This window comes from Armigeres subalbatus, chromosome 1, assembly GCF_024139115.2.
Source record: "Armigeres subalbatus isolate Guangzhou_Male chromosome 1, GZ_Asu_2, whole genome shotgun sequence".
NCBI lineage: Eukaryota > Metazoa > Arthropoda > Insecta > Diptera > Culicidae > Armigeres > Armigeres subalbatus.
This window is the reverse complement of record NC_085139.1, coordinates 268,401,342-268,428,144: the sequence shown is the minus strand read 5'-3', so window position 1 is coordinate 268,428,144 and position 26,803 is coordinate 268,401,342. Positions and strand designations below refer to the sequence as shown.

The window sequence follows — 26,803 nt, the reverse complement described above, 5'->3', positions numbered from 1 at the left end:
CTCAACAGGATTTTGAACAAGCTCTTGGCAGGTTTTGGAACATATCCTCAGCAGGATTTGAAACAAATCCTCAGCAAGAGTTGGAACAAATCCTCAGCAGAATCAGCAGAACAAATCCTTGGATAGATTTGGAACAAATTCTTGGCATGATTTGGAACAAATCATCGGCAGTATTTGGAACAAATCTTTGGCAGGATTTGGAACAATTCCTCAGCAGGATTTGGAACAAGTTCTTGGCAGGATTTGGAACAAATCCTCAGCAGGATTTGAAACAAATCCTCAGCAGGGTTCTGAACAAATCCTCAGCAGAATTTGGAACAAGTTCTTGGCAGGATTTGGAAAAAATCCCCAACAGGAATTGGAACAATTCCTCAGTAGGATTTGGAACAATTCCTCAGCAGGATTTGGAACAAATCCTCAACAGGATTTTGAAAAAGCTCTTGGCAGGTTTTGGAACATATCCTCAGCAGGATTTGAAACAATTCCTCGGCATGATTTGGAACAAATCTTTCACAGGATTTGGAACAACTCCTCGGCATGATTTAGAACAAATCCTTGGCAAAATTTGGATCAAATCCTCGGCATGATTTGGAACAAATCATCGACAGAATTTGAAACAAATCTTCGGCAAGATTTAAAACAAATTCTCAACAGGAGTTGGAACAATTCCTCAGCAGGATTTGGAACAATTCCTCAGCAGGATTTGGAACAAGTTCTTGGCAGGATTTGGAACATATCCTCGACTGGATTTAGAACATTTTTTTCACAGGATTTGGAACAACTCTTCGGCAGGATTTAGAACAAATCCTTGGATAGATTTGGAACAAATTCTCGGCATGATTTGGAACAAATCATCGGCAGTATTTGGAACAAATCTTTGGCAGGATTTGGAACAGTTCCTCAGCAGGATTTGGAACCAATCGTCAGCAGGATTTGGAACAACTCCTTGGCAGGATTTAGAACAAATTCTTGGATAGATTTGGAACAAATCCTCGGCATGATGTGAAACAAATCCCCAGCAGGAGTTGGAACTAATCCTCAGCAGAATTTGAAACAAGTTCTTGGCAAGATTTGAAACAAATCCTCAACAGGAATTGGAACAATTTCTCAGTATTCCTCAGTTGGAACATATCATCGGCAGGATTTGGAACAAATCTTCCGCAGGATTTGGAACATATCCTCAATAGGATTTGAAACAAATCTTCAGCAGGAGATGGAACAAATCCTTAGCATGATTTGAAACAAACCCTTAGCTGTATTCGGAACAAATCCTCAGCAGTATTCTGAACAAATCCTCAGCAGAATTTGGAACTCCTCGGCAGGATTTATAACAAATCCTTGGCAAAATTTGGAACAAATCTTCGGCATGACTTGGAACAAATCATCGGCAGGATTTGGAAAAATTTGGAACAAATCTTCGGCATGACTTGGAACAAATCATCGGCAGGATTTGGAACAAGTTCTTGGCAGAACTTGGAACAAATCCTCAGCAGGATTTGGAACAAATCTTTCACAGGTTTGGAACAACTCCTCGGCAGGATTTATAGAACAAATCCTTGGCAAGATATGGAACGAATCTTCGGCATGATCTGGAACAAATCATCAGCAGGATTTGGAACAAGTCCTCAGCAGAATTTGGAACAAGTTCTTGGCAGGATTTGGAACAAATCCTCAGCAGAATTTGGAACAAATCCTCGACAGGATTTGGAATAAATCTTCTACAGGATTTGGAACAACACCTCGGCAGGAATTAGAACAAATTCTTCGCAGGATTTGGAACAAATACTTGGCAGGATTTTGAACAAATTTGCAGCAGGGTTTGAAATAAATCCTCGGCAGGATTTGGGACAAATCCTCAATAGAAAAGTTAACATTTTTTGACAGGATTTGAAACAAATTGGAATTGGAACAATCAATTCCAGTGAAAAATTAGTAGATACTCTGTTACCGTCATTAAACGGAAACAGAAGTTTGTTACTAAAGCAGTCGAGGATGAACAGTATCCTGAAATTGACTCCATGCGCCGCCGAGCGCAAACTGATAACTCCCAATAAGATGTTGAGGGTAAGCATATGCGGTATTTTGAAAAATTTCGTTTCAGGTGGTTCGAAACGAAAATCCGCGGAATTTCGCGGAATTTGGGCATGGCGAAATCTGATTTCGTTTCGTTTCGTAAAATTACAAAAATTTTGCTCGAAAAAACTAGCTTATAACGAAATTTAACGGAATTCCGCGGAATTTGGAAACAAATTTAGACTTAAACCATACTGTCTCGCACAGTAATGTATTATCAAAAATTTTGGCTGCGCCACTGAACAAAATCATAAAGATGTTTTCAAAACGTATTAAGATTATTTCTATAAAACGTCTTCGGTGTTTCGTTAGACATGTACAACAGAAAACGAAAAATATCTTTAAGTATTTTATCCCATTTTTTAAAGTGATCCGACTCAATATTTTAGACGTCAGTCTCAGAGTGTAAATGTAATCAGATATGAATCAGATCAGTACAACTTTGTCAAAGAGGAATCCTGAGGCTCCTGTAAAGTGTTTTTAGAGCGCTTCTTTTTTTTTATTAAAGGCCAACTTCTTCACCTCTTATGCCTCAAACTACATTTCAGCGCATGACTAAGCACCGTTTAAGAGTTAAGGAGGCTCTAAGAAAAACATTAAACGAAACACATTTTGTTTCAGATTGATTTGAACCAAGGTTTTCGTCTTCGAGTTTTCAAGTTCGTTCACAATAAATATTTAGTCGCTTACCAAGGTGGCTTCACATGAATTATCTTTTCAAAAAACCAAAGAGTCCTTTCCCGTGGTGCTCACGGAGACACAGTGCATTCCAATTGACTGTTAGGGCGTAACCGGCTCATACTGTTCATAGCAGCTGTTTCTTGCACTCAATTGAAGTTGGTTGAGGATGAAAATTCGACAACAATTTTTGCATGCCTCATGTCTTAGAGCACAAACACATATACAAGGACAAAAAGACAATAGGTTAGTTCCTCGAGTTGATTGTATATAAGACTATGGGTTTCCGTGCCTCCTACAATAAGGTTGAATTTGGAAGGAAATGGTAGCCTTTTTGTACAACTTTTTGTATGAGAAAGGGAAAAAATATTTCTTTATACCTGGCAATAAAGACAAGCTCGATTTTCATACAAAATGGCCATGTTGGGTGGTCAATATCTCGATTTTTTGCGATTCGATTGGGCTGATTTTTTGCTAGCAGGCCAAAAATGACTTGAATTTTTATTCAATGGAAGTAACATTTATGCATACTTTGTGCTTATGCGCGTTTCTGTTGGAAATAATTATGGAGTGCCATAAAGTGGTGTCTTTATAATTATTTCCAGATTCGGAGGTTAAAATAAATAGAAATGTTTGAAATGCACTCAAAGATCGAAAGTTCAAGTTAAAAACAGGTGACTAGTAAAATTTTAGCCAAATCGAGATTTCGATCCTCAAACCTGATGAAAATGTATGAAAATCATGCTTGTCTTTATACTTATTTCCGGCGGTATATCTTTGTGCATTTTAAAAAGAAGCAGGGGATTCTGCTAGCGAGCAAATGTGTGCTATTAACAATTCTCTATCTGCGCATATTATATTCTCATATACTGGTTTTGATTTAGCCCAATACCAAAAAACCATATATAAATGAATATAAAGTATGCTTCAGCATAATCACAAAAGTCTTAAATGAAATAAGGTTTTAAATAGAATTTAAATCAGAAAAAAAATCCCACATTTCCTATATATTTTTATATATACTTACTACAGGGCTGGTAGCGACCCATGCAGGTCAAAATAGTGACTTAAGGTGATTATAGAATGAAGCCAGAAATCGGCCATTTTGTAAACCACGTGCTTTTCCAATATTTTTGTCAAGAGCACTAGATGAAAGAACCATAACGCGTATGAGGCTGAAATAATGGTAGATCGTTTGCTTAGTTATGCTGAACAACCATAATTTGAGTTTCGGCACTATACGAAAACTATTACGCCAGATTTGGGATTCTGGAAATGTATGTAGATAAACGTGTGGTGAATTTGAAATTCACCACGGGCTTCATTCTATAATCACCTTAAGTGACCAAATCTGACGAAAAAAGGGAACAAATAGTGACTTTCAGTTGCACGAAAAGTGACCAAATAGTGACTTATAGTCAAGTTGCAAGTTCTATGAGACGAAATCAAGCGTTTTTGGGACGAATAAGAATCTTTTTTTTTTCATAATTTGTGGCGGAAAATATTTTTCACTCACCACTCTTTTCTCTTATGCAGACCCCAGACGAGAGATATATTGAAAATAGTTTTCTTATTAAATTTTACATCAATATTTTCACTGATTAGTCGGATTGGACACACACCATCAATCTTTTTCTTTAATAATCAAGAGTTTGTCAACATTTTTCCGTCGTCTGGGGTCTGCTTTAGTACGAACTCAGAAGAGAAATGAAAATCGTACACGCTAACTTTTATCTACTCAGTGACTAAGTAAAATTGTATTACCCTCTCTTTTAATCCTACGGAAATTTTACTAAATATCAGTCAAAAGCAGGACTACTCAAAACTATGAGTCTTGCGAGCAGATCAAATTTTTACGCCACTGGAAGTGAGCGAAATATGGGTATCACTCATAAGACCTGTTTTTATTTTCCGAAAAATGATTTCTAGGCAAAAATCTGCGTGAATGAGCATTCTCTTCTTGTGAGAATGAGTTAAAATTACGTTCACTGGATTAGCTAAACACCTACTTAAGGAAGATGCAGAGAACTCTACAATTTGGCATATGTGCCACGGAAATTATTTAAATTTTAAGTGCAAAAAACGAAACGAAACGAAACAAAAATTATGAAGATTGAGGTACAACGAGCCTGGGATTGAACGTACGACCTGCAGGATCATGCTCTCTGAACTTTGAATATTTTTCCTTCAAAATACGCAGATTTTCCAACTTGCTGTGCGTTTCATGAAAGATTTTTGCTATGGAATTCAATAGCGCATGCAATCTTCAAAATTGGGGAGCCTTGATTCTCTCTCTATGATATCTACTCAATAAATGTTTTTATTTTAGCAAACCCTTCATTACACCTGTCACATCTACAAAAAAAAATAGCCGCTTGAGAACAATTTATATTTTCTTGATTTTTTTTGCCAGACTTCTCAAGTCTCAAGGATCAAGTCTCCTCATAGTGTGGCAACGAATCAAAATCCAATTATCATTTAGCATATTTACGGCTTCGTGCTGTGAAAAAATGATAGCATTTTGTCATTATTAGGAGAAGTTGTACAAATTTTGGTTAGCTACAACACAGTGAATAATCGAGTAAAAAAGGTTGTCAATCAAAAAAATAGCTCGCCTCAGAACGATCATTTGTCTAGAGGATCTGTAATAAAAATACGCTATAACAATACTATTATACTGCCGTGAATCGCATGTTTGTCCGATATTAATAGGAAATCAGCAAAGATGGGACAGATATGCAATTCACGGCAATATAGCTCTCGGTAAAATAGCGCAGAATTAAGTCTCCCAAGGAGTCAAGTCTTCCCACCTTCCCCTACTGTATAAAGTTTAAGCTTTAAAACAAGTTTGGATTCGGCAGGTCTCCTGCTTGCATGACTGAATAATAATCTATAAATTGTGACATAAAACACCTTTAGTTAGCTACTGGTGAAATGCCAATAAAAGCAGCGATTTAAATGTCTGGCGAAGTTTCTGAGCGATCATTTTTCCAAGATCCGTAATTTCATTTCCGCCATGATCAAAGCATCATCCGATGGATACATAAAGCTTTATTTAAAAAAAATCTTACTCAATAGTTTCAAAATAGTTGAAAATAGTGACTTTTTGCGAGAAAAAGTGAATTTAGTGACTTGCCCGAAAAAAGTGACCAAGTCACTAAAAAGTGACCTGCTACCAGGCCTGTTACTGATATAAAGCTGAACTGATATAAAATTGATCAGATTCGGGAGCACCCACTCTACGATGAATTCCTTTGACAGCGGCACAAATGCTGGGATATTGCCTTATCGCCAATGGTAAACGGGAACACGGCGAGTTATCACATACTGCTTCTTCTGTTACCAAAATTCAGTTGGTCGCAAAGCAGATATTAGACTTTGAGAAAATGAAATCAGAATTGCGTGCATCGTTTCAAAAAATTTCGAATTAAATGGACGTTGATTTCGTATCGTTTCAAAGTCTCGAAAGTAAATATGTATTTCGTTTCGTTTCGTTTCGAATCAACACATACATTTTAAATTTCGTTTTGTTTCGTTTCGTTACTCAAAAGTGTCTTATTGCATACACTTAGTTGAGGGGATGATATAGGAAGTGCGGAGAGGGAAGTTGGTACCGGTTCGTCGTCAATGTCGGTTGAGTAAGCCCTGCGCAAAAAACAACGTTGATCAATCTCCCGCCGTGTCGGTGTTTGCGATTACCTGTCCAGTATTCCAGTGTGTTCGGTAGTGACCGAACGTTCGGAAAGTTTCTTTACTGAAATTCTTGGAGGCAAACTCGACCATGCTAAAATGCCCCCATATCCCATACAGCCCCACCTTCTCAGCAAGGATGCCATGATGGAAACGGCCAACTCACCAAATCTCGTGTTGACTCATCGGCTACCCCTTGATTTGCCTGTTTACCACCTCGCACGCAAAAAAAAGCGTTCATGAATTCGTGAACTAACAAGTTCACGGTGCATTTATTCAGGAACACAGCCACGGATTCGTGATTAACAGTCACGTTTTCTGGAACGTTCTGGAAAACGTGACTGGTGTTCCCGAATCCATGAATTAAATCATGGTGTATTTTTGCTGGTTCACGAATTCGGGAACGCTTTTTTTGCGTGCGTATTTCACATGTAGGTAATTGAAATTCATTATTATTTGCTGCCGAAGCAACCTCTTGCCTAAAACCTCTCCAGGCCTCCAACGTCTTAGAACCCGGGAGCACCAGAGCCTTTGATGTCCGCCCCATCAGCTGCCCCCCCTTCTGAAGCAGCGGTTACTCCCTGGGTAAAAAAGTACTCCTGTTGCCCGTAAAAATAGTTTCTGTGGAAATAATTTTCAAAACCTCCTTGAATATTCGGAAGAACTTTTTGTAAAAAGTTGGTATAACTCCTAGTGGAAATTCTTAAGAGTATCCAGCAGAAATTTACATTAATGTACCGAGGAAATTAAGAATATTTTCCTCAAAAAACTTGTAACAGTGTTCCGAAACAATTCCCAAGAATTTACTGAGAATATGTATATTTTTTCATGGTTTTCCAGAGCAAATTCAGGAGAACTTCCGTAGAAAATAAGAAGCGTATGTCAACTAAAATTCAACAATTAGCAAGAAAGCATTGATCGTCGATTTACAGAAAAAGTGTTTGAATTCAGGGATCGTAATATTTGGAGATCTGTGCCAATGAAAATCAGAAGATTTATTTATATTGCAGCAATAAGTAAGTATATGCAAGGAATCGTATTAGTTGTGCCCAAGCATTACAGAAAGATTTCAAAAGCTAGCCTACCTAGGGTTGCCAACCTCTTGAATAAAGACAATAATAATAATTACCAAAAGTCTATGGGCAAGTACAATACACTGAAGGTTCATGATCTTTGAAAAAAAACAGAATTATCCCCACAGAAATTAATCGATTCGTTAGATGGTTCTTTTAAAAATGTGGAGTTGGAGTCTCATAATTAAAATTTATTCGAAAAAAAATATGGATGGCACTATTAACAATCCGAAGTGTTTCTACGAACCCATTTAAATACAGTGTTGACCTGATTTAGTCACTCCCCGACTTTGTCAACCCCCGATTTTGTCTACACCCGATTTTATCACGTTTTCGACCCGATTTTATCACGTCCCGATTTTGTCACGTTTTCGACCCGATTTTGTCACCCCAAAAAATTTTGTCATTCTTTTTATTTCGTAAATAATACCAAAAATCACATTGATTTTCATGAAATAACTTTCACCACCTGTAGTTTATTACGAACGACTTCTGAGTACCTGGGAAATATTCTGTAAGCAATTTCGACAACAAATAACGGGTACCGTTCACACATTTGGCCTTTCCAAGGCATAAAATGATTCATATTTGTGGAATGAATTAAAAAAAATGAAAATATTTTTTTTCCAATTTTGTCACATACCCTGTTTTATCACCCCAAAATTCACCAGGGGGGTGATAAAATCGGGATATTACTGTAATATAAGTTTTTGCTAGAAACTCACCTGTTGTACATCAGCACGTCGGGCTTCCACAGCCGATGCGGCGGTATCCGCAGATCCCGCACTCCGCCGTACTCGGACGAGTTCCACCGCACATTCATGTCGTTCCATTCCTGCAAGAAAACACAAACGAACAATAAAATAACGCATTACTTTTCCAATTAGTTTTCCCATCAGCGGTTGCTAATGGGATCCTCCTGTTTGCATACAGGCAAACAGAAAATAAACGCATTATCTCGTTTTAATTGTTTTGGCACCGCATGTTCCGTCTTCTACGGCGGGAAAGTTTTTGTGGGAGCTGGGATACGTAAAAGTATACAAATCAGATTACATCATGATGTCTTCCACCACACACGTTCTCAACAAAGATCAAACAGCGATCCGCAGCTAATTTGAAAATTTAATTATAATTAACTTTTGTCGGTTTCCCTACTGTGTGGCGTCAATCTTTTCATCTATCATCGTTCGCTTTGTGACATTTTCTTCCGCAAGAAAAATAGCGACTTCCATCTTTGATAGAGATCTGCCGATTGGCTGCTTTCCACAGCATAATTTAAATATCCCCCGTCGGGCGATGAGTTTAATATTAAGAACTGTGAATAAAATTGTTTCCAATCATATTTTGAATTTTGTTTTTGAACAATGTACTCTGCGTTCTTTCGCTGTCGTTTTCAGTCAATGATGAATAATGATTTTTTCGTAGAACCTAACAGAATCATCCATTCATATAGTGCGGAACATGTAACCTAAGTCGACGATTCAACTATTGCGCATCAAAAGTCATAATTGAGCCGTCATATCAATCAAAACTTGCAACGATGCTTAATTTTCCAACAACCGACAGGTACCAAATCAGATCAAACAAGCGTAAAAAAAGTTTTACATTCGCAGATCCGCCCAATCCGTCCGTCCGCCTTTTTTGGCCTTTTCCCCCGCGGATTGACGACCACCAGGCAGAGTCTAGGCACGAAATCGAAAACACGGACGGTGTGTGGGAGCGGATCAAGAGGCACGGAACGGTAATATGATAAGCCCAATTTCAATATGAATCCTATTATCGTTACGATGTGTAATCCAATTCCGACCTCCTCGTGGCGGCGGCGGCGTCGTTCGGAGCGAAACGTGAGTGGAGTGTGTAAAACCGTACTGGACCGGCCACGGCGGGTTGGATCTGGGTTTGGATATAGCTTTGTAACGATGTTTTAAATGGGGATTGAGTTTTTTTATTGCCTCGAGACCAGGTTGTCTGGCGATCAGAGCAGTGCCTGAGGTGGTAAAAGGCGGCCACGGGCGCCAGGAGGGAGAATATTAGCTTTCTGACTTTTGCAGTGGATCAACCGGGATTTGGTTGGCCGCTTCTGAAAGGGGGTTGTACAAACGGCCATGCAAATTGATCATAGACGATGAAACTTGGCCGAAAGTTGAATCGAATTACTTTGCTGAAATTGGGATTGAACGGCAAAACATTTCGGTTCCGGTGAAGTTTCATAACTGGTGTATCCCATTGAAAATAGATAATAATAAATTCAATTCATTCGTGCTGAAAGGATTTGAAAAGCGGAACAAATTTATTCATGTTCAACAGATGTAATTTTTGGGTAGCAACATTGGAAAGGGTTTCACATCGTAATTCGAAAAGATTGTTTCGTTCCGATAATTACTTCCATCGTATCCCCATGAAGCAAGTCGATTTTTCATATCTTTTTTAAAGCAAGTCGGATTTGCATTCGTATTGAATTAAATACTTGCCAACAAATCACTTTTAAGGGCGCAAAACTTTTAATTATAAAAAAAAATGTTTATTTTTGAGAGCCAGCCAATCTCTACGATATAACTTTCAACCATAAAGTGAAATTGATTCCGATTTTTGAAACGATTGCTTTATTTCAATTTAGGCATCAACCAATCCCGTTCATGCATTCCTAACACGGACATCATAATGATATAAGTCTCTGACCCACCGCAATATTTTTTTCTGGGCATAAAAAGACCCGTGTTTCGCGCTCGCGCGTCATTTCTGTTCGAGAATTCACGGTGAGCGAGCAGAACGATGGCGTCGGTAGCGGTCCCAGCATCGATGACGGTGGTTGCTGCATCTCTAGCGTTTTTGCGATAAACTGCTGGGACATCTCTCCGCGACATCTTGAACAAAATGGCTTGCGTGTGCGGGAAAACAGCTTTCTTGTAATAAATAAAGTAAACCTTGCAGTGAGTGTTATGGTTGCACATAATATTTGCATCCATGCCGATTAGCAGGGAAGGTTGAGTTGCGACGAATTTGTTCACAGTGCAAATTAATCGCAAAGTGCAAACGTAGGATATTTTGTGCCAATAAGTCATTAAAAATCGTACCGATTTTCTGTCATTATCGTACCGGTTGCTGATTGGGTGAAAATGACAATACATTACTTCGATCGGTGGTGGCACATTTTCAGAAGGGTAGCTTATTGTTAACTTGGCTGTGTTGCTGGTGCATAAAATTGATATTCATAAAAATATGCAAAAGTTTTTTTTATTGAACTTTTGTATAAAATTAATTTATGCTGGACTGTAAATGATATACACATGATTCTCAAAGGTTATGCCGATTAAAACCACTCGATTTGAAGCATCATTGACCACATTTTAATCATTTTTACTCTGAAACTCATCTAATTCCACGTAAAAACTTGTTTCTGTTAGTACGTAACATCTTTTACGATGAATGATAAAAGAAATGAACGAGAAAACATCAAATTTAATAACAAATTACTTGGCGGATTTTGCATAAAAAGTTTTGGAAGCACTGGTTACCACCTCGTCGAGGCAACCGACTGATGAAACAACAAGGCAGTCAAAATTGAGTTGTCACATCCTATCCTAGGTGCAAACGAGCGTGCGTCAGGGGAGGACGCTGCAAACAATAATTCGCATGAATAACAGCCTCAGTAACAGCCAAGTGAGATTTTCTCTAAATATTCTGATTTGGTTTTGTTGCTGTTTGTGATTGGGAAGAAAGCGCATTATGGAAAATAAATCAGTTCTTTTCAAGACCATTCTTCTATACAAAAGAAAGCTGATTTGTGAAGAACTTGGTTAGTGACGGTCTAAAGATAGATGGAGACGATGGCCTTTCGTTGTCCAACGTCGTAGAAGGTCAAGTTATACTCGACTTGCACTGGGCAAGTGACTGCATCATCATTTTCTCTTCAGAGCTCTTGATCTGTGCACATTGAGGTTGGAAAGCAACTCCCGCGCTCCATCCATTGGTTCTCTGTGCAATTACGATTGTTCTAGTTCAGCGGTTCTCAACCTTTTTCTTGACAGGTACCCCTTCGAACTTTTGCATTGATTGAGGTACGCCCTATAGTTTTTTGTTGTAAATAAAAATAATCGACATTCTCAAGTATGTATGAAAAATTGAACTAACGAAATATATGGCTCTTCATAAACTTTTCTGATTTTTTTTAACTTCCCAATAAAAATTACGTTCTGACTGACGAGGAACTGACTGTTTTGAGTATTGAAGGCTTCGGATCATATTGAAAATTGGGTTCCAAACCCCCTTGGAAATACGACTCCGCGCCTCTTCCAAGCTTCTTGAAGATAGGCTTCCGAGTTGAAAGGCGGTTTTCGAGCCACTTAAAAGAAAAAGGCCGAGTATCTTGAAAGGTTGCCTCTGAGCTGCTTTAAAGTAGGAATCCAAGCCTCTTGAAAAAAGAATTACGAGCCCCTTGAAGAGAGGGTGCTGAGTCTATCAAAAGAAGGCTTCAAAACCCCAGTAAGGGATGTTTCCGAGTTTCTTGAGAGGAGGCTTACGAGCCTTTTGAAAGGAATTTTCCGAGCCTTTTGAAAGGAATTTTCCGAGCCTCTTGAAAGGAGGCTTCCGAGCCTCTTGAAAGGAGGCTTCCGAGGTTCTTGAAGAAGGCTTCTGAGCCTCTTGGAAGATGGCTTCCGAGTCTCTTGAAAGGAGGCTCTGAGCCTCTTGAAAGGAGGCTTCCGAGCCTCTTGGAAGGAGGCTTCTGAGCCTCTTGGAAGGAGGCTTCTGAGCCTCTTGGAAGGAAGCCTGAGCCTCTTGGAAGGAGGCTTCTGAGCCTCTTGGAAGGAGGCTTCTGAGCCTCTTGGAAGGAGGCTTCTGAGCCTCTTGGAAGGAGGCCTGAGCCTCTTGGAAGGAGGCTTCTGAGCCTCTTGGAAGGAGGCTTGAGCCTCTTGGAAGGAGGCCTGAGGCCTCTTGGAAGGAGGCTTGAGGCCTCTTGAAAGGAGGCTTCCTGAGCCTCTTGAAAGGAGGCTTCCTGAGCCTCTTGAAAGGAGACTTCTGAGTCTCTTGAAAGGAGGTTTTCGAGTCTCTTGAAAGGAGGCTATCGAGCCTCGTGAAATAAGGATTTAAAATCTCGTGGAAGGAGGCTTTCTAACCTCGTGGAAGGAGGCTTTCTAACCTCGTGGAAGAAGACTTTCAAGCCTTTTGAAAGGAGGCTTTCGAGCCTCGTGAAAGTAGGCTTCCGAGCCTCTTGAAAGGAGGCTTCCGAGCCTCTTGAAAGGAGGCTGCCGAGCCCTTTTGAAAGGAGGCTTCCTAGCCTCTTGAAAGGAGGCTTCCGAGCCTCTTGAAAGGAGGCTTCCGAGCCTCTTGAAAGGAGGCTTCCGAGCCTCTTGAAAGGAGGCTTCTGAGGCCTCTTGAAAGGAGGCTTCTGAGCCTCTTGAAAGGAGGCTTCTGAGCCTCTTGAAAGGAGGCTTCCGAGCCTCTTGAAAGGAGGCTTGAGGCCTCTTGAAAGGAGGCTTCTGAGCCTCTTGAAAGGAGGCTTCTGAGCCTTTTGTAAGGAGGCTTCCAAGCATCATGAAAAGAGGCTTCTGAGCCTCTTGAAAGAAGGCTTCTGAGCCTCTTGAAAGGAGGCTGCTGAGCTTCTTGAAAGGAAGCTTCTCAGCCCTTTGAAAGGAGGTTTTCGAGTCTCTTGAAAGGAGGCTATCGAGCTTCGTGAAATGAGGATTTAAAATCTCGTGGAAGGAGGCTTCTGAGCCTCTTGAAAGGAGGCTGAGCCTTTGAAAGGAGGTTTTCGAGTCTCTTGAAAGAGGCTATCGAGCTTCGTGAAATGAGGATTTAAAATCTCGTGAAAGTAGGCTTCTGAGCCTCTTGAAAGGAGATTTGAGCCTTTGAAAGGAGGTTTTCTAGTCTCTTGAAAGGAGGCTATCGAGCTTCGTGAAAGAGGATTTAAAATCTCGTGGAAGGAGGCTTCCGAGCCTCTTGAAAGGAGGCTTCGAGCCTTTTGAAAGGAGGTTTTCGAGTCTCTTGAAAGGAGGCTATCGAGCTTCGTGAAATGAGGATTTAAAATCTCGTGGAAGGAGGCTTCCGAGCCTCTTGAAAGGAGTCTTCCGAACCCCTTGAAAGGAGGCTGCCGAGCCCCTTGAAAGGAGGATTCGGAGCCTTTTGAAAGGAGGTTTTCTAGTCTCTTGAAAGGAGGCTATCGAGCTTCGTGAAAGAGGATTTAAAATCTCGTGGAAGGAGGCTTCTGAGCCTCTTGAAAGGAGGCTTCGAGCCTTTTGAAAGGAGGTTTTCGAGTCTCTTGAAAGGAGGCTATCGAGCTTCGTGAAATGAGGATTTAAAATCTCGTGGAAGGAGGCTTCCGAGCCTTTTGAAAGGAGGCTTCCGAACCTCTTGGAAGGAGGCTTCCGAGCCTTTTGAAAGGAGGTTTTCGAGTCTCTTGAAAGAAGGCTATCGAGCTTCGTGAAATGAGGATTTAAAATCTCGTGAAAGTAGGCTTCTGAACCTCTTGAAAGGAGACTCTGAGCCTCTTGAAAGGAGGCTTCTGAGCCTCTTGAAAGGAGGCCTGAGCCTCTTGAAAGGAGGCTCTGAGCCTCTTGAAAGGAGGCTTCTGAGCCTCTTGAAAGGAGGCCTGAGCCTCTTGAAAGGAGGCTTCCGAGCCTTTTGAAAGGAGGTTTTCGAGTCTCTTGAAAGGAGGTTTTCGAGTCTCTTGAAAGGAGGCTATCGAGCCTCTTGAAAGGAGGCTGCTGAGTGTCTTGAAAGGAGGCTTCTGAGCGTTTTGAAAGGAGGCTTCTGAGCCTCTTGAAAGGAGGCTTCTGAGCCTCTTGAAAGGAGGCTTCTGAGCCTCTTGAAAGGAGGCTTCTGAGCCTCTTGAAAGGAGGCTTCTGAGCCTCTTGAAAGGAGGCTTCTGAGCCTCTTGAAAGGAGGCTTCCGAGCCTCTTGGAAGGATGCTTCCGAGCCTCTCGGAAGGGGGCTTCGGAGCCTCTTGAAAGGAGGCTTCCGAGCCTCTTGAAAGGAGGCTTCCGAGCCTCTTGGAGGGAGGCTTCGAGGCCTCTTGGAGGCTTCCGAGCCTCTTGGAAGGAGGCTTCTGAGCCTCTTGGAAGGAGGCTGAGCCTCTTGGAAGGAGGCTTCTGAGCCTCTTGAAAGGAGGCTTCTGAGCCTCTTGGAAGGAGGCTTCTGAGCCTCTTGGAAGGAGGCTTCGAGCCTCTTGGAAGGAGGCTTCCAGGCCTCTTGGAAGGAGGCTCTGAGCCTCTTGGAAGGAGGCTTCTGAGCCTCTTGGAAGGAGGCTTCCAGGCCTCTTGGAAGGAGGCCTGAGCCTCTTGGAAGGAGGCTTCTGAGCCTCTTGGAAGGAGGCTTGAGCCTCTTGGAAGGAGGCTGAGCCTCTTGGAAGGAGGCTTGAGCCTCTTGGAAGGAGGCTTCTGAGCCTCTTGGAAGGAGGCCGAGCCTCTTGGAAGGAGGCTTCTGAGCCTCTTGGAAGGAGGCTTGAGCCTCTTGGAAGGAGGCTTCTGAGCCTCTTGGAAGGAGGCTTCCAGGCCTCTTGGAAGGAGGCCTGAGCCTCTTGGAAGGAGGCTTATGAGCCTCTTGGAAGGAGGCTTCTGAGCCTCTTGGAAGGAGGCTTCTGAGCCTCTTGGAAGGAGGCTTCTGAGCCTCTTGGAAGGAGGCTTCCGAGCCTCTTGGAAGGAGGCTTCTGAGCCTCTTGGAAGGAGGCTTCTGAGCCTCTTGGAAGGAGGCTCGAGCGCCTCTTGGAAGGAGGCTTTGAGGCCTCTTGGAAGGAGGCTTTGAGCCTCTTGGAAGGAGGCTTCTGAGCCTCTTGAAAGGAGGCTTCTGAGCCTCTTGAAACGAGGCTTCTGAGCCTCTTGAACGAGGCGTCCGAGCCTCTTGAAAGGAGGCTTCCGAGCCTCTTGAAAGGAGGCTTCCGAGCCTCTTGAAACGAGGCTTCCGAGCCTCTTGAAAGAAGGCTTCCGAGCCTCTTGAAAGGAGGCTATCGAGCTTCGTGAAATGAGGATTTAAAATCTCGTGGAAGGAGGCTTCCGAGCCTCTTGAAAGGAGGCTTCCGAGCCTTTTGAAAGGAGGTTTTCGAGTCTCTTGAAAAGAGGCTATCGAGCTTCGTGAAATGAGGATTTAAAATCTCGTGAAAGTAGGCTTCCGAGCCTCTTGAAAGGAGACTTCCGAGCCTTTCGAAAGGAGGTTTTCTAGTCTCTTGAAAGGAGGCTATCGAGCTTCGTGAAAAGAGGATTTAAAATCTCGTGGAAGGAGGCTTCCGAGCCTCTTGAAAGGAGGCTTCCGAGCCTTTTGAAAGGAGGTTTTCGAGTCTCTTGAAAGGAGGCTATCGAGCTTCGTGAAATGAGGATTTAAAATCTCGTGGAAGGAGGCTTCCGAGCCTCTTGAAAGGAGGCTTCCGAGCCTTTTGAAAGGAGGTTTTCGAGTCTCTTGAAAGGAGGCTATCGAGCTTCGTGAAATGAGGATTTAAAATCTCGTGGAAGGAGGCTTCCGAGCCTCTTGAAAGGAGTCTTCCGAACCTCTTGGAAGGAGGCTTCCGAGCCTTTTGAAAGGAGGTTTTCGAGTCTCTTGAAAGAAGGCTATCGAGCTTCGTGAAATGAGGATTTAAAATCTCGTGAAAGTAGGCTTCCGAACCTCTTGAAAGGAGACTTCCGAGCCTCTTGAAAGGAGGCTTCCGAGCCTCTTGAAAGGAGGCTTCCGAGCCTCTTGAAAGGAGGCTTCCGAGGCCTCTTAAAAGAAACCTCTGAGCCTCTTGAAAAGAGGCTTCCAAGTCTCTTGAAAAGAGGCTTCCGAGCCTCTTGAAAGGAGGTTTTCGAGTCTCTTGAAAAAAGGTTTTCGAGTCTCTTGAAAGGAGGCTATCGAGCCTCTTGAAAGGAGGCTGCTGAGTGTCTTGAAAGGAGGCTTGAGGCGTTTTGAAAGGAGGCTTCTGAGCCTCTTGAAAGGAGGCTTCTGAGCCTCTTGAAAGGAGGCTTCTGAGCCTCTTGAAAGGAGGCTTGAGCCTCTTGAAAGGAGGCTTCTGAGCCTCTTGAAAGGAGGCTTCTGAGCCTCTTGGAAGGATGCCTGAGGCCTCTCGGAAGGGGGGCTGGAGCCTCTTGAAAGGAGGCTTCTGAGCCTCTTGAAAGGAGGCTTCTGAGCCTCTTGAAAGGAGGCTTCTGAGCCTCTTGGAAGGAGGCTTCTGAGCCTCTTGAAGGCTTCTGAGCCTCTTGGAGGCTTCTGAGCCTCTTGGAAGGAGGCCTGAGCCTCTTGGAAGGAGGCTTCTGAGCCTCTTGGAAGGAGGCCTGAGGCCTCTTGAAAGGAGGCTCTGAGCCTCTTGGAAGGAGGCTCTGAGCCTCTTGGAAGGAGGCTGAGCCTCTTGGAAGGAGGCCTGAGCCTCTTGGAAGGAGGCCTGAGCCTCTTGGAAGGAGGCTTCTGAGCCTCTTGGAAGGAGGCTTCTGAGCCTCTTGGAAGGAGGCCTGAGCCTCTTGGAAGGAGGCTCTGAGCCTCTTGGAAGGAGGCTTCCGAGCCTCTTGGAAGGAGGCTTCTGAGCCTCTTGGAAGGAGGCCTGAGCCTCTTGGAAGGAGGCTTCTGAGCCTCTTGGAAGGAGGCTTCTGAGCCTCTTGGAAGGAGGCTTGAGCCTCTTGGAAGGAGGCTTCTGAGCCTCTTGGAAGGAGGCTCTGAGCCTCTTGGAAGGAGGCTTCTGAGCCTCTTGGAAGGAGGCTTCTGAGCCTCTTGGAAGGAGGCTTCTGAGCCTCTTGGAAGGAGGCCTGAGCCTCTTGGAAGGAGGCTTCTGAGCCTCTTGGAAGGAGGCCTGAGCCTCTTGGAAGGAGGCCTGAGCCTCTTGGAAGGAGGCTTCTGAGCGTTTTGAAAGGAGGCTTGAGCCTCTTGAAAGGAGGCTTCTGAGCCTCTTGAAAGGAGGCTTCTGAGCCTCTTGAGCCTCTTGGAAGGAGGCTTCTGAGCCTCTTGGAAGGAGGCTTCCGAGCCTCTTGGAAGGAGGCTTCCGAGCCTCTTGGAAGGAGGCTTCCGAGCCTCTTGGAAGGAGGCTTCCGAGCCTCTTGGAAGGAGGCTTCCGAGCCTCTTGGAAGGAGGCTTCCGAGCCTCTTGGAAGGAGGCTTCCGAGCCTCTTGGAAGGACGCTTCCGAGCCTTTTGAAAATTCGCATCTAAGCCTCTTAAAAATAGAATTCCGAGCATCTTGATGGGAGGTTTCCGAGTACTTGAAAGGAAGCTGCCAAGCCTCTTGGAGGAGTCTTCCGAGCGTATTGAATGGCGGCTTTTGAGCCCCTGAAAGAAGGCTTCGAAGTTTCTTGAATAAACACTTTTGAGCCTTCCGAGCCTCTTGGATGGCGGCTTTTTAGCCACTTAAAATGAGGCATTTGAGTATCTTGAATGGACGCTTCAAAGCTTTTTGCTTCTTGGCGCTTCCAAGCGTCTAGCAAAAAGAATTCCGAGCATTTTAAAGGAAGGCTTCGAGCCTTTAGAAAGAAGGCTTTCGAACCAGTCGAAAAGATGCTTCCTAGCCTCTTGGAAGAAGCCTTCCGAGCTTTCCGAGCCTTTTAAAAGGAGGCTTTCAATCCTGTTGAATAATCCCTTCCGAGGATTCTGAATATCTTGAAAGAATTCTTCTGAGTGTTCCGAGAGTACGGTTCCAAAACTCTTGAAAGAAGAATTCCAGGGAGGACTTCGAGCCTCTTGAGATGAATCTTCCACGCCTTTTGAAAAGAGCTTTCCGAGCCTTTTGAAACAAGGAGAAAGAAAAAAGAAAGTTTAAAGAAGAAAGCTTAAAAGAAGACTTCCGAACCTCTAGAAAGGAGGCTTCCAAGCCAAGTTTTTAGGAAAAAGATTCGTTTCCGAGCCTCTTAAAAGAAAGTTTTCGAGCCTCTTAAAATGAGGCTTCCGTGTCATTTGAAAGGAGGCTTCTGAGAAGCGTAGAAGGATGCTTCCAATTCCCTTACAGCGAAGCAACTGAGCTGAAGTCTTCATGTCTCTCAAGTGGATGCTTTCGAATCTGTTGACTCTAGATTTTAGTTAAGAACGATATTCTCAACATATTATTCAGCATTAGTTTTTGAACTGGTAAATTGTGTAGAAGATTTTTAAAATTTGTTCATTCGAGGTTTTGTCCTTTTGATCTTTTGTCCCACAGCCCTTCATGTGCTACGCAGTTTGACAATGATCTCATCTGATTGTATCTGTTAGATCGGAAACTTTGAGGATCAACTCTTCAAAGTAGCCGCTTTTCTGAACGGTTTCGACATGTTTGCTAACTCCACCGGTTTGCTCCGCTTGCTGATTTACATGACGTTGTTTGGCGGTATTTTGTGCTTACTTTCTGCATTTCCTGATCTTTTCTTGCTGTGGTGGCTTTCGTGTAAGATTCTGTTTAACTGGAGCCGGAACATGCTACGATGTCGTATCAAGCTTGGATATACGAGACTCCCTGGTCCACTCGGATACTCCATCTTCATCTACTTACTCAGCCAACCAGTACAACGATTCCTCGCGAGAAGGAAAAGTTCCTCGAAAACGCGACGAAAATCGAGAACCTACACGCAAAAAAAAGTTCCCAAATTCGTGAACCAGCAAAAATACACCGTGATTTGATTCCTCGATTCGGGAACACCAGTCACGTTTTCCAGAACGTTCCATAAAACGTGACTGTTGTTCCCGAAACCGTGACTAAAAATTCTGCGTAAACTTGATAGTTCACGAATTTGAGAACGATTTTTTTGCGTGTTTTAGTCGAAGCCGCCCTGAGCTCGCTGCCTCTTAACCGCATTGTCGTGCCCGGCATGTATAACCAGTGACTTCTTCATACTCGTCTCACAGTTTTTATAAATATGAAATTCTGCTTCTCGACAAAATTCAAATAGGGTAATTCGCCAAATGTCGAACGGCTACTTTCTTTGTCTATTGTTGAACCCACGTGCATTTCTTATGGGAGTACAACAATAGGCGAACAAATTAGCCGTTCAACATTTGGCGGTGTCCCCTATGCTAATTATTTTCAAACAATGAATGTCAAAATCATATCAAGATCAATCTAATTCACATTCATCTTCCAAGCCAAGTTTAAAAATTCAATACCGATAATAGATGTAAATAATAATCCTGAATCAATGAGCTCATCACGCGACACCACAAAATAACCTCATCAACCGATGAACTCCAACAAAAACCGCTTCCAAAACATCATCAGGTGGGGAATATTGATATCCTCTTATTATCCTCATCATTTCTCATCCTCGACAACGTTCACGTCCTTCCCACAGTCTCTCATCCATTTTCAAGATTCCCTCTCGTGTTGTCACCGTAGCAATGCCCTTCCACCGAGGCAGCCGTAACGATCTGAATACCTTTCTCGCTCCGCATAGTCACCATCGTTGCCGTCGTCGCAACGACAAACGAATCCAAGAGAAAGCCAATATTGCTTATTGGCCGCTCTTTATATCGACACTCGAATTCAATTTCGAGATTTATGATCTACTTTGGCTCGAGTCTTCCCATTCTTGCCGTCCGGGATACTCACTTCTTCACCGCGACAGTTGGCCATCAATAAAGGGAAAGAAGCGCGGAAGTCGTCACCATTGTCATTGATTCGAAAGAAAATGACAACGACGACGATGGCTGCGCACCGTTCCATCGCGATATCATTTGGAGGCCCATGGACACGACCCCTGGCTCAGTTACTCGCCATTACAAGCAATCTCGAAGGACGCGGCCAATGATGCAAAAATGTGATAATAATTTGCGTGTCTACCGGTGGGGGAGTTTTGCGAATATTTTGCGCAATTGGGGCTTCCAGTGTTTGGAGAAAATTTATGCCTCCCGGGGATGCCGGCGACTGACGACCCCCACCACTTAGGCCCCCTCGGATTCTGACGGGTAGGTTTTGGTTCGGTCATTAATCTTTCGCTGCTGTGTGGTGCTCTTCGGGTCCTGTTGGCCAAAGTTGGTCGATGTGGTGCGAAGTGAATTTATTACCGATGATGGTCCGGTTCGTTCGGATGGTATGGCAGGACTAGTAATTGCTTGGAGGGGGTGGAATAATATTGAGCGAAGATATGAAATGATCGTAAAGTTTAATTTTATGTTATTAACTTGGATCATGAGCACGAAACGGGGAGAGGTATGGTAACAAGAATTATTAGAGAGCCTAATAACTAGAGTTATTAAACATTTCGTACCAGTCGATGCGTTTTAGTACCGCAGCAAAAAAGGATATACCGTAAAGTGACGATTAGGTTAATAATGATAATTGATGTCATTAGTCTTTATTGAGGTGGCTCTAATAAAGCACAAATGATGGAAAAATCAACCCGTCTAGTAGTGTTACTGCCTTTATCGTAATAAGATAATCTAATCCATGTCGAGTAGTAAAACATTGCGACTTCAACATGATTAAAACTACTGAACCGCTGCGGACATCCTTCCGAATTCCTGCCGGAACTCCTTCAGGAGTTCCACGTATTATGCAACTATATTTCAATTAAAACCTAACTTATATTCAAAATTCAAGAATTTTTATCCACCATGACATTCGTTGAACTTTTTTTCAATTGTGGAACATTTAAATAAACATATAAATACTGGGCAATCGTTCCCGATCTTGCTCAGATTAGTTTTTCTCTCTAATTGTCAATCATTTGGTTGCTAGCAGCACCACACACAGATGGTAGTATTAAATATCAGCATCATAACGATCTTGCCAGGGTTATTTTTTCATTTTTTTTTTTCAATTTCATTTATTTGTGCTTTATCGGTTTACAATTTGTTTATCGTATTTCACAATAGAGATTTGGTTTCCTTTCAACTATATCATAATTCAAGTTATCATTGGATACAATTACAACATTTTTCAATTTATCATCCAGGAAAATACTAGCAAAAAAACCTGCAATCATTGCTAAAATATTGGGACAGTGGGAGGAAAGTTTGTTTTTCTTATTACAATATCACAGGACAAAAATTACGGCACTAAATTCGCTAAACTCGTTCTCCGATACTGAACAACCTATCTATAATTTTTGGAGTAGTCTTGTCGTCCATGAGTTCAGTGTTGGATACTTCTTGTTCATCGGATGAGTAGTTAAACGGTAGATCCAGCATCATTCTAAGAAGCTTGCTCTGCCGTACTTGACGTTTCTTATGGCGAAATTGAGCGCAGCTGTGCCAGACTGGAAAACCGTACATTAGGGTTCGACAGAATAGCATCTTTTATAAAAGTATTTTGTTCATACTACTCAGTCGACTAATAAGGGGATAAAACATCTTGGTAAGTTTGTCACATCTGTTTAACGTGGCATCTATGTGTTTATCAAATTTCAGCTTTGGATCGAGTAAAAGGCCCAAGTATTTAGCTTCATTCGACCAAGGAACATGATGATTCATAACCGATATTTGTTACTGAGGTAGAAAATGATCACTCCGACGTCTCGTGAAGAAAATACCTTGAGTTTTGTTAGAGTTAAATTTGATTCTCCATCGCCGTTGGTAATTTTCGAATGCGTCTTGAACTGATTGTAGTTTCTCGATGACAATTTCCGGTTTTTTTGTCTGCAGCTACGAAACCTGTGTCGTCAGCGAAAAGATAATATTGAACACCATCCTTCATCACGACATCCGAGGTAAATATATTATACAGCATTGGGCTTAGTACAGCTCCCTGAGGAACACCGCAGGGTACTTGCTGAGAATGCGACACTGCTGTAATCTGGAAAAGTGACGTAACAGCCATTTTACAACATGCATGTTTTTCATTTTTCTGTTAAAGAGCTCGATGAGTAGTACTCGTTAACACCATTTTTGGAAAATGGCGTATGCATCACTTTTTCAGATTACGGCAGGACAGCTCTCCACCTACAGCCACTTGGAAGCTTCGCTGCTTCAAGAAAGATTGTATTGCTTTTAGAACGTAAAGTGGAAAATTAGCCAACTTCATTTTGTGTAAAATAGCATCTTGCCATACAGATGACGAGCTCGGTGGTCTTGTGCCTTGGCTACCGCTTCTGCCTTATAAGCAGGAGGTCGTGGGTTCAATTCCAGGCTCGTCCCTTTCCTACGTTGCATTTCTATCTTAGTTTTTTCTGTATTTCACGTTCTACCAAAACGATTCCTACTGTTATAATCTTACACACAATCCCAAAACCTCCCGTGACACCTATGAGAGGTCTTAGAGTTCTCTGCATCTTTCTTAAGTAGGCGTCCAACTAACCATCCTTACCCTTCCTCAGCATTCGCAAGAACGTGGCCAGGACAGATCTCGACTATTGGAGGGGTGCATTGCTTCCATCTAAGAGATAGTGATTGGTCCCAAATTAATATCTGTGGTAACGGATGAAAGTGATGCTACTCTCATTTAATAGCCTTGGCTTGTACCACCTACGAATTTGTGCGAATTGCTCAATGCAAATGCTAATAGCATCTTGCCATACAGAATCATATGCTTTTTCCACATCAAGACATATCATTCCAGCTGATTCTCCATGACTTTGCGATTGTCTTATGTATTGGGTAAGTCTGACAAGTTGGTGGTTTGTGGAATGCCCTCGTTTGAAACCAAATTGTTGTGCAGGAATTACGTTATGGCCTATCAGATGTTCTTCTATTCGTGACAAAATAACACGCTCAAGGATTTTGCTCATGCTTGGAAGAAGGCTTATGGGGCGATAATTGCCTGGGAGTGTAATGTCCTTGCCTGGTTTTTGGAATGGCACAAACGAGAGCATGCTTCCAAAAGTTTGGAAAATAGCAGTTTCTTAAACAAACGTTAATCACATTCGTGAGCATCACTAAACCCTTTCGTGGTAGATGCTTTAGAAGAATTATTGCGTATTATATAATGATCTTTGCTATTTCTATTGGACGGCTCAATGGGATGCGGCAGTATTAGTAATATACACGGCCGATTCGTCAACAGCGTTCGATGTCAGAAGGTCACTTTGAAGAGTGTTACGATGAGAATTGGCAAAATTGCACGCAAGTAGATTTGCCTTTTCTAACGGCGTAGACACAAGAGAGTCTGTATCGGCATGATACAACGGAGGACTGTATTTAACATCGTTGCATAGAGCTTTACTGATTCTCCACACGTCCTTTGCTCCATTCTCTAGATTGCGAATAGTGTTGGAGAAAATGTTGCTTCCGTGCTGCCGAACATTCTTCGCGTATTCGCTTATTGAGCGATTAAACTATCGCCGAGAGTAAAGGGTCACGAGAGCGGATCCATTGTCGACGGCAAGTGTTTCTCAGCTGGATTATTTGACGCGTAGAGTCCGCAATTTTCGTACCCTTATATGTCCTAGTTGTTACCATAGGGACTGCTGATGATTCTGCTTCTGTTAGTGTGGATGTTAACAGTTGGATGGCCGTATCGATAGCCATGGGGCTGTTCAGATTTGGCAAGGCGGTAGACGTTAAATCAATCTTCTCGTTAACCAAACGCCTGAACAGTTGCCAATTGCTTCGAGCGTAACAGCGTGATGTTCGAGTAGCAGTATTGCGTGGCACAGAATCGTCTATGGTAAAGCACACTGGTCCGATGATAAATCGTTGACTACTGATATAGATGACATTTTCACTAGGTTGTTGGATAGCACTAAGTCTAAAGTTGATGGACGACGACCGTGGTGTGGGATGTATGTGGGTGTCTTAGGAGCATGAATATAAAAATCAGCAAGGAAGGACCGATATATGAGGATATTTCCAGCTTTATTCGCCCGTAGGCAATTTCATTGTCGATGTCGTGCGTTGAAATCGCCCGCAATGAAGAATGGGACGGGGCGCCTAACCAGAATGTCTATGTCCCGCTTAAGGTCACTCCTGACGGAATCCAAGTTTCAAAGTGCTCGCGTTTTCGGGGGCACACCACATGATACGGAGGCGGTGCACAACTGTCATTTATGTTGATTTAGCTTTGCGTGAAAAAATAAAAATGACAGTTGTACGTTGCTTCCGTCTCGAGTGGAGTGGCCCCGAAAACGTGGACACTTTGAAACTCGGATTCCGTCAGGAGTGACCTTAAACGTTTGCCAGACCACTCCTCTGTGGGCACCGGGAAAATACACTGCCAGGATGTGAATAGGTTGTGTTACAGTTTTGATTTCAACCCTAACAGCTTCAATTACTACAGTTTTGATATCCAATTGCGTGAACTTGATACCTTTCTTAATAGCGATTAGAACACCGCCACCACGATCATTATTGTTTGACACTCTCCTATCTGCACGAATGCAATAGTATTTGGGGTGACGAAGAGAGTTATCAGCTCTTAGCCATGTTTCTGACACAGTAGCAATATCGATTTGATGCCGTTCAAGAAAATCAAAGAATGCAACTTGTTTTGGTAGGATAGACCTACTGTTCCAATTAACAATGTTGAGCAGATGATTGTTAGACATTTTTATACAGGTATTTCATCATCAGTTCGGAAAGAGCGAAAAACTGTTGCTCTTTGTTGCAGCATGCTCTGAGACGAATAAACATATCCCTAGTAAGGGCCAAGAATTCAGATATAAATATAAATATAAATATAATTATAAATATAAATATAAATATAAATATAAATCACTGTTGATGGTATTATCGGATGGAGCTTGGGGCTGGACAAGAGCAGAGACCTGAGCATACGATGCTTTCCCCGCATACCGAGAGGAGTTTGGCGGAATTGTGTAGTGGCTAGTAAGATTAGGATAGTTGTCTTTCGTCATTTGAGGTGGTCGCCGCGTCGGTTTTTTCTTTCTCTTCTCGATGTCTTCCAGGTAAGCTTTTCTAGCTGGACACCCACGGAAATTCGCAGTATGGCTGGCTCCGCAGTTGGCACAGTTGAGTTGCGACCGCTCGTTGTTTTTGCAGTTAAGTTTGGCTTTCTTTGGAAGACTACACTCGCTGGTTAGATGTTTACTACCACATTTCACACACTTAGGTGTAAGGTTGGTTGTAAGGTGGTAGATCCGTGACCAAACCTCTGGCAGCGATAACATTGGACAACATCATCTACACGTTTCCAGAAGAATCTCCAAGAAACAATTACGTTGAATAGTGCTTTCGTTTTGCGTAGATCCTGGATTTTAACCGATCCGCGATGGAATGGAAATAGAGGATGTAGAGCGCGGGTCGAAAAAAATACGGTTAAACGCGCCGCACATAGAAACTTGTTTATTTCTGGAGCAGTGTTTCTCCAATCTCTTGCCAGGGTTTGAATCAAGCAAACCTAGGTTCAAACTGTCAGTAATTGAACACATAGCAGCTCCATCCGAGAAGGAACGACGACCTCGATTACAGAAATTGGTATGAACTAGCCTTGTATAAAAGGTAAAATACCCAGAAATTAATACCAAAAATTAATATGTAAAATATTTTGGGCATAACATGCTTAAAAGTTACAGGAGATTTTTAGTGTGCCTTCTCTTTCGAATACACTCTTTATAAATAAGAAATGTCCTTTGTGATTGAGTGTGAAACATTTCTATAATCAGATACGCAGCAACATACGCCGTTAAGAGTATACCCCTATTATCATTTCTTAACTATTTAACCTGTGCTCTGGGGTCAATATGATCCCAGGCCACTTTGAGTGGCTGCCATTTTTTTTTTTTAGTTTTCAACCGATTCTCCTAAGTTTTGGTAGTTTGACGGAACTCACCGAGATCTGTCTCCTAGGTGCAAATTCGCTTGAAAAATCTTGAAAATATGCGCAACAGTGTACTTTTTTCAAAAAACTTACGCTGTCTGTGCTCTGGGGTCAAATTGACCCCAAATTGAAATTGCTATAACTTTTTTATTGTTTGGCCAATTTTGGAATTTTGAGGCTGTTTTGAAAGATCATCTTTCAGGTCGTTACCAAAGATTGACGTTAGGTGGGCGGGTACATCGCGGGAGGGGTTTTCATGAAAAGGGTATAAAAAAGTGATTTTTCATGCTTGTTTTACTTATATGTGAAAATCCTACCAATTTTGAACTGCACCTTTTCAGGAAGGCGTGTGCTTTGACATGAGGTATTGATTAGTTTAGAGCTTGGCCGCTAGGTGGTGGTATATGTGAATTCATTATATTAGACTACTCAAGTAATCCCGATATGTGGAATTTCCCTCATTGTAAATATTCTTATCGCACAAATTTGAAATTTGTAAAGATGACGTCTTTAAAAAGTTCGTATGGTGGGAATGGACTGCCATGTGACTTAAAAAAATAATTGGGAAATTAACAAATAGGCGGCGCTAGTGTACTTGCAATATTCTTGCATGTTTAAAATATTGCTTTAGCTTGAGATCCCCCATACCTGCACCCAAGTAGTATTCGGCAACATTGTTCAGGATCTCCAAAACTACAGAGCGGTGCTCAATATAATGAGCACTTTTTC

At 42.4% G+C, this 26,803-nt stretch overlaps 1 protein-coding gene across 1 annotated transcript in view; it reads right to left on the bottom strand.

The window, feature by feature from the left end:
• Positions 1-10,365, bottom strand: part of LOC134207303 (neuronal acetylcholine receptor subunit alpha-7-like) — a 213,159-nt gene extending 202,794 nt beyond the window's left edge. Inside the window, exons 1-2 of the mRNA XM_062683025.1 lie at positions 10,270-10,365; positions 8,240-8,355 (exon numbers count right to left, since the gene is read on the bottom strand). Of these exons, the coding sequence (XP_062539009.1) occupies positions 8,240-8,355; positions 10,270-10,365 (212 nt within the window). The remainder of the gene's footprint in view (positions 1-8,239; positions 8,356-10,269) is intronic.
• Positions 10,366-26,803: the final 16,438 nt, after the last annotated feature.